The sequence below is a fragment of the Zootoca vivipara genome, chromosome 3, assembly GCF_965207765.1.
Source record: "Zootoca vivipara chromosome 3, rZooViv2.hap1.1, whole genome shotgun sequence".
NCBI classification, from domain to species: Eukaryota; Metazoa; Chordata; class Lepidosauria; order Squamata; family Lacertidae; genus Zootoca; species Zootoca vivipara.
The window spans coordinates 34,133,927-34,146,639 of NC_142586.1; the positions used below are offsets into that span (position 1 = coordinate 34,133,927).

A 12,713-nucleotide genomic window follows, 5' to 3' on the forward strand; every position below is an offset into this window, starting at 1 on the left:
AAGCCTGGATAATGAGGGGGGGAAGAGGAACTATTTAATTACGTATTCATTCATTTATTCATTTAACTTGTTAGTTGCTTAATAGTAGCAGTCTCTAGATGACATGACAAATTTAAAACAGAAGTTTTAAACAACCATAGACCATTATAGGATTTTAAAAAAATCCTTTCAAAAGTAAAACAAAAATGTTCTCAACTATTTAGAAAGTCACCAGCGAATAAGCTATTAGCAACCAAGTCATCATGTTCCATAAACTGCCTGAGATAATGGTTTTCACCTGGTACCAAAAAGTTCATTAGTGTCAGTGCTAGGCAGACCTTACTGAGGAGAGCACTCCACATACAGAAGACTACCACTATCGCCCTGTCCTTTGTTGCCCCTCTCTGAAGCACAGACCTCCCCACACACATTTCTGGCTGAAACCTCTAACTAATCAGCAGCCTGCTAGGGTTCATAATCTGCTTGAATTTGCCAGAGTGGAACTGGCACAAAAGATTGTATATGATCTGTTTCATTATCTATGCTGTTTGGACATTAGATGGCTGATTCAGAGGCAGGCATTTAAAGAGGAGGTTTTCAGTAATTTCCAGACACCAGGAATAAAGGTTTCCAAATCAATAAAGAAAGCGAAGTAGCAAAATCTAAAGGAAAGCTGCTTCTTTTTTGCACTTTTTCAGCAGTCTAGGTCAGAATGACCTGGTCTGCAGCCAAATACGAAATGCTGTTTATGGAGTTGTTTGCACACAGCTCCACAAGTACTTTTTCTGCTAGTGTTTATAATGAGAGCAGCCAAACCAGGCTCGTTTCATGGCAGCCCCCTATTTCCCCTATTTCCATCAGACATTATTATTATTATTATTATTTTAAAAAGCTGAGTTTTGCCATCAATCAATCAATCAATCTCCTTGCATAGAAAAAGTGCATCGTATACATGGATCAGAACGCAACATAGTTAACGGAACATAGTGGGAGGTACTTTAGGATAAAACTGTCCAGACATTGTGAGGTATGAAAATGGCTCTTGGGACCTATGGTGATGTAATTTTATAGCGTCACTCAAAAATCCTGCCACATTCTCCACAACGTCCTTACTACAATTGTTCAGCAGATAAGACACCCAGGTAGAGTCAGTGTGATAAATCCCCTCCTTCAATAAGGGGGCCAAATAAATATTTTTGCATAAAATGGGCAATAAAATAAAATGTGTATGATGAATTTGACCTGTTTTAGTGCCACAAGGGCAGCATCTTTCAGAGCGTGGGATTTTTAAGAATCTACCTAAGTTTTGCAATCAAATATTAATGTTTTTAGTACAATCTATGAGCTGTTATGGAGACAAGAGGAAGCACCAATTAGCAGTTGCAAAATATAAATGCTGCAGCATGTGCAAATTGCATCTGTAGGTCTCAGGACATGATTGGGTGTAGCTAGTTTGCCCGATTATTAATAATTTGACAACATCAGCCTTTGACATTTGAGTTCTTCAACTAGAAAAGAACATGTGCTGCTTCTCTTAGCATTCTGGTCTTCCACATTCCTACACTGTGATGACAGGTGGGTGATGGGATCCTTTGGTTCACAAGGATTGTGAAACGATTGCCTTTGCAAAGCAAATCTTCCTTTTTTTAAAAATTCAGGGGTGAGCATGTTTTTTTCCATTTAAAATTCTGTACATTTGGTCATAACCATTCGTTATCTCTGTCAGCAAAGAACAAATTTTGATGGCTGATTGTTATTTGTTTCAGGGCACATTGAATCCCTATTGCGCACTATGGGACGATTCAAAAATGTAAGTAACAGATGTTTATTGCTATTACTTGGGATTTAATATTCCAGATCACATCAAAATATTTATGTATCCAGTAGATAAAAAGGCATGATTATGAGGCACTAGGAACTAAATACATAACAGCGCTGATACGCTGCAGAGCTAAATTCAATGTTTTTGCTTTAAATATTCATACTAAAATATTAGAAATCATGCACATTTGTGTGCTATCATGTGTCATGTTATAGGTCTGTTATAAATCACTATACCCATGTGGTTTTGTCAGTGCCTAGATGTGCATGGGAATCTTCACAGAAACACTTGATTTCAAGATGATGCCTGACGATTAAATGCTTGTCTCTGCTTTCATTACTGGATAGTTGGTTGCTGGGCAACATATTGAGTACAGTGTCGACTTTTAAAATAAGAATGTCTAATACTTCCTGTGGTTGATGTAATGGATTCCAGTTACTGATTTCAAAACTGATACCTTAAAATATATTTGTTACTAGATTCTCTCCAGTTTGTCAAATAAACAATTAGGAGGTAAGGTTTCCTGTACTAGTGTAAAGAAAATGCAAATGAATACTGCAAGTGTTATAGAGATGTTCATGTGTGCTTTTCTGTGTGCATAGTTTGGATTCGTCGTAGCAATTAGTGGTAGCTCTCTTTCAACCATCACTAAATATCATAGGCTGATCAATCTTTTTCTCACTAAAATCAATGACTGTACCAAGGCTGCATTTACTAACGAGTGCTTACCCATTGTACACAGTGGGACATACTCATACTTCTGAGTACCCATGCATAGGATTATGATGCAGGGGTGCAATCCTATGTACCCTTACCTAGATGTAAGCTCCACTGAATGCAGTGGGGCTTCAAGTAAACAAACACAAAATTGAATTGTAAGAAGTTCAGTGTTGCAGGCTACATCTTTATTAATGGTCCTGTGTACTGCGAAACATTTTTGCACATTTTTTTTCTCCTTGTAGGCATTTCTGTATGTGTATTAGGAAACTATGCTGCTTCATTACCAGTTGAATGACTTGACCCATTTTTAGCCAGTGTGGTCTTGAATGGTTTGACAGTATGAGTTTCTGTGAAAGATGGTCCTGCAGGCCTCTTATCAGAAGTAGCTTTTGATAGACAACTAAGTCTTGAAAATGACTCAGGAATTGAAATTCTCCCCATCACTTGTTTGCTGCAGATTTTATATAATGCAATAACACACACACACACACAAATGTGCAAATATATTTATTGGACTATGCAACAATACATATGTTACTACAGAGATGGATTTTGTAACACCTGTGTTTCAGAGGTCTATTCCCAATGTCCTACAAATCAGTAACTGACTCTTTGGGCACATGCGTAGGGGCGGACTTTGATAGTCTTTGGTAAGATGGCACCCTGAGCGAGGCCAAAATTTGGTGCCCCCAAATGGATCTTCACTGTTATGGATATTAACAATTTTGGAGGCCCTTGGCTTGGCACCCGACATTACTGATTTTCATTATGTTTCTCTACAGAACCTCCCCAGAAGAGGTCACAATCGTAGCATAGGTGCTGAGCCCCGGGGGGCCTGAATGCCCTGGGTCCCACAACATTTTAAATGAGGGGACCGGGCACCTATAAAGTGTGGCACAGCTACGTGCACAAATGATGTCAGCATGCCAGAGGGCGTGATGATGTCGGCACACACACGTTGGGGGGTATGATGACATAATGCATGCTGGGGATGTGATGACATAGCATGTATGGCCCGGTGATGGCTCACAGCCTCGGAAACCCGTAGTCAGAGATGCAAGTCAGCCCCACTGAACCCTAGTATTGTTCATGTGATTTCATTATCTTCATTTGAGAGAGAGCTGGAAGATCCTGATGTTGTCAGAGGTGAAGAGGCTGTTTTATTTGCTGCCAGTACATTTCAGTACGAGCCTGCAGTTTTTGGCTAGTCTTGGTACAGCTGCATGAATGGATACACACAGAGAGATGAAACTTGATGAGTCTCTTGTAATGTGTACATGTACCTATCATTTGGAGAGCAAAGAGTCTCATGATGTTCCACCTTAAAAGCTAACAAGGTGCTTCAGAATTATTGGGGGCTTTTTATCACAAGTGATTCATAAAGCACCTTTCTCTCAGAAGAAGCAACTTCAGGCTGCTATTTTGGGTGCTACAGAAAGCCACTGATTCTGAAGAAGCATTTCAACATTTTAGTATGTACTTGGTAGTCGTTAGTACAATTGCCAGCTGTGCTCATCTACATTTAAAACATACTCAGCGATTCAGAAGGAAAAGGCAATGAGTAAGGGTACCTCTAGGCTGCCAGTATTTTGCAGGAGTGATTCAGTCGCATTCCAGGACTTAAGGTTCATGTATTTAAAGAAGATCAAAACACTATGTTACCCTAGTGGAAAAAATTCACTTAAAAAAATAAAAAATGGGATTTTTTTGCAGGTTTGAAATACTTTTAAAAGTGTGAGATGAATGAGCGACTAACAGGAAGACCATGTAAACAGCCCGCAGGAAAGTCAGAATGCATGCAGGATAAATGCATGCTGTCCTATAGCTGTCCCACAAACAAATCAGAAGGAAAGCTCAATAAAGACCAGATATGATCTAGCCTCTGTGTAAGTTTTGTGCAAGCAAACTAGGGTGAATGCTCAATTAGCAGATCCCCTGGAAGAGCCATAACAGCTCGCTTCTGCATATAGACCTATGCTGCTGTAAAAGAAAGGGGGCCCGAGAGCAGAGCTTGTATAATTTAGCTCCATTTCGTAGCCACCCCCTGCAGTGCAGTAGGCTCTTGTACAGCCTGGCTTCATTTCTCCTCTCCTCTCCTCTCCTCCTTCCTTTGCCCATGCAGAGCATGACTGTCTTTCAGTAACATGTTTTAGGAATCCCTGAAAATGACATAAAATAACTTATGCTAGGAAAAGGTTCCAAATTTCAGGCAAGGAAATATTTCACTGGGAGTTTTAAAAATGGCTGCTCCTTGAAGCTGCTTAAAGATTTTCAATAACGGGGTGGGGGGGGGGAATCCAGCAGGAGGTGCATTAGTCATCCGAGAGTAGGTGGGACCATAAAAGATTGATGCTAAGTACCATTTGTTACGCTTCTGTAATTTATCAAATGGCTTTTGCAACTGCATGCTGCTTATGCATTTTATGGAGCTGGTGCTTTTTTTTCTCCTGCCTCAGAGCTTAATCTAATCACCCACAAGAGGTCAGGAAAGCATTCTTTTTTTCCCCCACCTTTCATTTTGCTATCACTTTTTTCTCTAAACTTCTTGGGGTGGGGGGAAGAATGTAAGGACATAATGTTAACTGAGGTTGTTTTATGATTCATTGCTATTTTTCCCCCTCAGCAGTGATTTATGATGGAGTATTTTACTCTATTTGATTATATTATGGAATTTGTATTCTGATACTGTAGGCTTTGAATTAGAGTGAAAGCTCCTAGTGTGCTAGCTAGCATGGAAGGATACTTAGGCTATATAAATCTAAATAAAATGTGCAGCGCCATGCCATTGAACAGATGCATAATAGTAAGGCTGATTCCCCCCCCCCCTTCCAGGTCTCTATCACCCTCTGTTTATACTTACATTCCATTCTACAACATCAAATTTTCCACATGTGGCAGGTTGAGAGTCTTGATCCACTGTTTATAAATCACACAAAGCTGGGATGTCCTCGCAGCCTTCAAAAACGAATGGCATTTTGCTTCAGTTGTTTTGCAGTTTATATCTGGCAGTCCCTCTGGCGCCGATCCAGCAAGAGAGTGGACCGTTTCTAGTCAGGAGTTCTTGCTTATTCACTGCTGACTCTGGAAAACTGGGGAAAGCTTTAACTGAAACTGGTCCTCATTTCATTGCATCGCGTAAGATCACCATGAGCAGAAGGAATCAATAGCCATATCCTGGGCCATGCATTCATGCGCCCAGTTTGCACGCCACTTTAAACTACAGTTAAGCTTAACTATGGTTTAAAGGCGGACCATGCAATGTGCTGGTGCACGGAAAGAAAATCACAGCCTCTTCTGTTCTCTCTCACTCCTGCTGCACAATCAAGGACCCAAGCTGTGCTTTAGCTTAGCATTTTGCCTGAATCCAGGCTCATGGTTTGCCTCTCCTGAAACAAGCCGTGAACTGTAACCAAGACTTGTGTTTGGTTTATCACTCATGGTTTGTGTTGGGGAGGCAAACTATGAGCCCAAGTTCGGACATAACACTTAAGTCGTGGCTCATCTCCTGGTAGCATGGCAGCAGCAGAGTGGGAGAAAAATGAGACAGCTGCACTTTTTCTCCTGTGCACCAGCACACTGCTTCTTCACCTTTAAGCCATATTTAAGCTTAACTATGGTTTAAATCAGGGCTAGCCAACATAGTGCTCTCCAAATGTTGTTGAACTACATCTCCTATTAGCCCCACCATAGCCAATGATGGGAGTTGTAGTCCAGCAACATCTGGAGGGCACCATCGTTTAAAGAGACATGCAGCCGAAGCCATTACAACACATTACAACACCGTTGTGTTTTCCGCTATTCTCACATGTTGTTAATGGATCCAGTGGAAAATGGGGAATATGTTTTTGAGAAGCTATTTATTGGTGAATAATGATTTATCCTTGGTACGTTTTAGGATACATTTCAGGATCAAAGTAGACATGAATGCAATTGACATGCACATTTTTATGTAAATAACCATCAGCTGGAAAACTGAGCAGCTTCAAAACCATAGCGACTGGGAACTTTAACTATTTAACCAAGGCCTGGCAAAATACTCGCCTCCATCAGATCAATTTTTCCTCAATGCTCATGAAATTTCACACAGATTGATATTCCAAAACACCAGTATTCTGGACAGAGCAGGGACTGTTTTCATGACCAATTTTATAATAACACATGAAGCTTATTGTGATGAGAATCTGAACAGCCTAGCCCACATAAACCTTTCCTCCTCAAATTGGTAGGCATTTCATCACCAAAACAAAAAAAACAAAAAAAAAACCTAGCTGAAAGCATTAAGCGGATTGGCCTTGTTGCCAAGCAGATTCCAGCTTTTATTAATGGTAATCTTAGTGAATTGGGTGTTTGAGTTAAGCAGTCACAGTGTTCCCCATTCTGCTTGCAAACTGCTGTAGTAATATACAAACAAACACAAAGCGAACAGTAGCAACAGCAGTTTGCTGCCTGTGAAGCAGTTGCTCCAGCTGTTCCTTTTTGTCTTCTGGGGTATTTGACTTGCATACAGGACACATGCACCCTATAGCTTGGTTCCCTTGTAGTGTGAATTATCACACTTTCTTCCTGCTTCTTTGCCCTGCTGAGATCCTGCTTTCCCATGGAAGCATATTTGATGGTAGCAAGATGAAATAACCTTACAAGTAACTCCTGTCTTTCACCATGACTTTGGTCCTTGCCTTCTTGCCGCTGCTATCTGCAGGTCCAAGTATGTAAAATGAAAGCAAACACTGTATTATAAAAGGTGTCTGGCCTTAAGGATCTACTTTAGCTAAAATGGCACAACATGATGCTGTGGCCACCATAACAGCATCCCGTAGCTGCCAAGTCTTTAAGTTATGAAGCTGTGATCCAGCACCTAAAAGGTCCTTCTTCAAGAAAGGAACATCACAGATTTCAGGAGTGGGGAGGCAAAGAGATATAAACATTTGAGTGAAAGGCTCTAGGGGCAGCAAAATCCAAACACCCATTCAAGTACATTGCTAAAACAAAACAAAAACCCATTGTGTTTGGATAATCAGTTGTTGGTTTGTTTGTTTCATATACCACCCTGCATCCAAAGATCTAAGAGTGGTTCACAACTAAATAAAACCACAAAATACATAATAAAAGCAAGAACAAAAACAAAACAAGAACTCCCACAAACATATTTAAAAGGATATAATCTGGTGTGCTAGTATGTTTTTATCCTAATACAGTGGAACCTCAGGTTGCGGACGTACAGTGGAACCTCAGGTTGTGGACGTAATCCATGACAGAGGCACGTCTGCAACCCGCAGCGTTCGTAACTTGCAGCGCTGTGTCTGCGCACGCGTGCAACACAATTAGGTGCTTCTGCACATGCGCGAGCGGCGAAACCTGGAAGTAACCCTTTCCGGTACTTCTGGGTTTCCCGTTGTCCATAACCTGGAAACGCGTAGAATTTCCTCTTAAATATTTTGCCGATTTTTTACCCATACCGTTTTGTGGAAGTTGAATATCTAGTGAAAAGCAGAAAATCAGTAAGTAATTGGACAAAGGACACTTTTTTCCTCTCTTTTTAATGGCCTTGCACATTTCCATTTAACTCAAAACAGGTTTATGTTTATGTTTCTCAAGGGTCAGTCAGCAGGGGGATTAACCATAATTCTAAACCTATAATTCTCTCCCCGCCCCGGTCAAATAATGTTTATTGGTTTTCATGTAAATACAAGAGCAACATATAACTACCGTAACTTGTCCAGTGGTACATTAAGTTTCATTTGCAGTACACAATACATGAGCAATATGTTTATTTATGCATTATCAATTCAAGTACCCTCTCCCATAATTCTGTGCTACTGCTGGACATTTACAACTCTGGAAATAAGAGAAAGCAACCAGTGATGGCTTGTGTTCCACAATTAAATCTGATTTCTTCTAGAAAGTCCAAGTTGTTAGGCTTTGTGGTAGAGAAAAGTTTTAAAATAAATTGACAGGTCCTTCTATTCTGAATTTCTGCCTTTTGCCCTGTAGCTTAATTTACCACTACCACTCCCATCTGTTATGTCCATTTGTTCCTTGCACTGTATTGCCTCCCCACTCACAAAAAGATTCTGAACTCTTTGAAACACAAGTATTGCTATTTGAATTAATCAAAGTTACATTTTGCTCATTTGCATAATTTATTCAGAGCATGGTAAATTGGTTGCGATGTGTGGGTGTGTTTTTTGTACAGGATGTGATTTTTCTTTTTGCATAACAGAACTGCCAGACCCTTGAAAAACAAAACAAAAAGGCTACATGTGGTCCTGAAATAGCTTCTCCTCCTCCTATCAGTTTTCCACTTCTTTAACCCAGCCTTTCATGAATGGTCGTTACCACATCTCAGGAACTGCTTTATTCCATTTCAGTCATGTTTGGCCAAATTTGCAAAAAAGAAAGTTCTGTGGCACTTTAAAGGCTACGTCCTTTCTCACTATTTGATAGCTGAGGCAGGGATGTGGGGTGAGATTAAGGAAACAACATGACTTTGTCAGGAGCACCCTCCTTATAAATCATGAAATTTGCAAATTTCCTGCAAATTTCCTTTCTGCTTATGTGCACCAATAACATGGTTCTCTCACTCTCATTCAGCCCTTCAGGTCCTGCCTTGAAAATGCAGAAAGGGCAAACCGGCTCTCATGCTGACTAATATTAACAGTTTACACATTTTAATACAGCTGGAAACCTGAATACTGTACCTCTGTTTCGTGACAAAAGAGCAACCAATATATTTTGGAGGTGTAAATTTTGAAGAAGACTTGTGTTTGCAAGTCATTACAATGAAGACCAGCTTAAGAGTTACTTAGGTTATGGTTAGTCCACCCTAATCTGATGAGTCTGGCAGTGCTTTTGCAAGGTAGATCTTAGAAGTTCTATTGTTTTCAATAGAGGCTATATTTATGTTTGAGTCTCCCATTAAGATTGGTGGCTTTTAAATGCCCAATCCTATGCATGTTTACTGTTAATAAATTCAACAAATCTTATTCCTAAATACATGTTCATAGCATTGCAGCCTGTCTTAACTTTAAATAGATTTTATGTGCTCTATATAAAAATATAAAAAGATGATGATGATGATGCTTTACAACAGGCATAGGCAAACTTGGCCCTCCAGATGTTTTGGGACTACAACTCCCATCATCCCTAGCTAACAGGACCAAGTGGTCAGGGATGATGGGAATTGTAGTCTCAAAACATCTGGAGGGCTGAGTTTGCCTGTGCCTGCTTTACAATATTCTGCTTTTAAATAGTGTGTTTGTAATGCTGGGTTGTATGCCAATGTTGCAATTTTGCTTCTTTATCTGTATCACGTGTGAAGCTCACAGTAATCAAATGCATAAGAAAGAAAAAGAATGCAGATAAGTTGGTTCACTTGAAATCTTGAATGAAAATGTAAGAGACAGGATTATCAAACATGCACATAAATGATTTATGAGTAAGTGGAATGGTGCACGATTTTGCACTGCAGTGTGTTTGTTAATTTTACACTTCATTGCATGCCATCACAACATGGACAAGGTTTCAACTAACATGCATATTTTAAGAAGCACAGAGAAGTCAAGAAAGTTTATTTTCTTTGAAATGAGCCCTGGACCAGCAAGGTGCTTATTATTTACATAAAAAAAAATACATCATGCTGTTTTGCAAAATTAACATATCCACATATCAGGATCTGTTGCGCCTACCTGATTGCAGAGTGGGAGTAAGTTTGGCAAAAAATGGAGATGATTCATTCGCATAAAATCATAGCACTACATCGCAAGATTGCCTAAAATGGATATGGTATGTTAGCCCTTTGTGATGATGGTACTGTTGTACGCCTACCATTGAGGATAACACTGTCATGAAAGTCTGACCTGCCCTAACATGTCCCTCTAAGATAGGCAGGTTTTCCTGTCTTCCATCATGTCCAAGCAGAGAGGTCACTTCTCCCATCCACCAAGTCTGAACACACCAACTGAGGAAAGCTTGCTGCTTAGCAAGGAAGTTGGACAACTTTGACAGCCCCATCTCTCAACTTCCCAAATGAGTTGGGCTAACCTAAGATGCCAAGTTCTAAAAGATTTGCCCAGCCCTGTCCTCTCACACCCCACACACAGGTATGGGTGGTCTTGAAGACCAGAGGTGAGGTGATAATGAGACCAGATGGGCTATGCCATTGCTGGCTATCCCCCATGAAAGGGCAGGACCTCAGCAGCCTGAAAGCATCAGCCTTGTGCTAGTTGAACAGTGGGAGCTGGGAAGCTGGGCAGAATATAAGCCAGCATCCACTTTTGACTTGCTTCTGCAACAACAACAACAACAAAAATCAGCACCACTTGCCCTTCCACAGGACAAAATAGGACACGTTGGCCACCTTTAGGAAATTTCCCCAACTGGCTATGGGAGTTCAGTTGAATTTGGACTTCTCTGAAGGTGGTGGACACTCCTTCACTTGAGATTTTTCAACAGAGGTTGGATGGCCATCTGTCAGGGATTCTTTAACTGTGGTTCCTGCACTGCAGAGAGTTGGGCTAGAATGACCCTTGGGTTCTTCCCAACTCTGCAGTTCTATTATTCTATGGGTGTGTTAATTTTAAATATGTTCTTTGCCCTACTGTTGCAACCCCATTACTCAGGGTGTCTTACAAAAATGGGAGGGGGGGAATTAAATAAATAAATACAAAAAGAAAACACCAACCCTACAAAATAGATCTCACCTGGGAGTGGGGAGAATTCTGCTAAAGGGGTAGCATAGCACGCCTGGAAGAAGCGGACCATTTGGATCCCTTCCAGTCGGGATTCAGGCCTCATCATGGGACTGAAACTGCCCTGGTCGCACTGGTTGATGATCTCCGGCGGGCTAGGGACAAAGGTGAGAGCTGTTTCCTAGTCCTGCTGGATCTCTCAACGGCTTTTGACACCATCAACCGTAACATCCTTCTGGACCGTCTAGAGGGGTTGGGAGCTGGGGGCACTGTCATGCAGTGGTTCCGCTCCTTCCTCCTGGGCCGTGTTCAGAAAGTGGTGGGGGGGATGAGTGTTCAGACCCCTGGGCTCTCACTTGTGGGGTGCCTCAGGGTTCTGTCCTCTCCCCCATGCTTTTTAACATCTACATGCAGCCGCTGGGAGAGATCATCAGGGGGTTTGGGCTGGGTGTTCATCAGTATGCAGATGATACCCAGCTCTACCTCTATTTCAAATCAGAACCAGTGAAGGCAGTGAAGGTCCTGTGTGAGTGCCTGGAGGCGGTTGGAGGATGGATGGCGGCTAACAAATTGAGGTTGAATCCTGACAAGACAGAAGTACTGTTCGTGGGGGACAGGAGGCGGGCACGTGTGGAGGATTCCCTGGTTCTGAATGGGGTAACTGTGCCCCTGAAGGACCAGGTGCACAGCCTGGGAGTCATTTTGGACTCACAGCTGTCCATGGAGGCGCAGGTCAATTCTGTGTCCAGGGCAGCTGTCTATCAGCTCCATCTGGTACGCAGGCTGAGACCCTACCTGCCTGCAGACTGTCTAGCCAGAGTGGTGCATGCTCTAGTTACCTCCCACTTGGACTACTGCAATGCGCTCTACGTGGGGCTACCTTTGAAGGTGACTCGGAAACTACAACTAATCCAGAATGCGGCAGCTAGACTGGTGACTGGGAGCAGCCGCCGAGACCACATAACACCGGTCTTGAAAGATCTACATTGGCTCCCAGTACGTTTCCGAGCACAATTCAAAGTGTTGGTGCTGACCTTTAAAGCCCTAAATGGCCTTGGTCCAGTATACCTGAAGGAGCATCTCCACCTCCATCATTCTGCCCAGACACTGAGGTCCAGCACCGAGGGCCTTCTGGCAGTTCCCCTCGTTGCGAGAAGCCAAGTTGCAGGGAACTAGGCAGAGGGCCTTCTCGGTGGTGGCGCCTGCCCTGTGGAACGCCCTCCCAAAAGATGTCAAAGAGGAAAACAACTACCAGACTTTTAGAAGACATCTGAAGGCAGCCCTGTTCAGGGAGGGTTTTAATGTTTAATAGAATGTGTTTTATTTTTCTGTTGGAAGCTGCCCAGAGTGGCTGGGGGAACCCAGCCAGATGGGCGGGGTATAAATAATAAATTATTATTATTATTATTATTATTATTATTATTATTATTATTATTATTATTTGGTGACTTGGCAGGCCCTCTGAGGCATTGGTTAGCTGGTGAAGGAGGATTCCCTAGGCCAAC

General features: G+C 41.8%; 1 protein-coding gene across 2 annotated transcripts in view; it reads left to right on the forward strand.

The window, feature by feature from the left end:
• The window catches only part of ADGRB3 (adhesion G protein-coupled receptor B3), a 434,966-nt gene that overhangs the window by 240,988 nt on the left and 181,265 nt on the right, over nt 1-12,713 (forward strand). For both annotated transcript variants that reach the window (XM_035109688.3, XM_088665841.1), the window contains exon 16: nt 1,746-1,789. In XM_035109688.3, the coding sequence (XP_034965579.1) occupies nt 1,746-1,789 (44 nt within the window). The remainder of the gene's footprint in view (nt 1-1,745; nt 1,790-12,713) is intronic.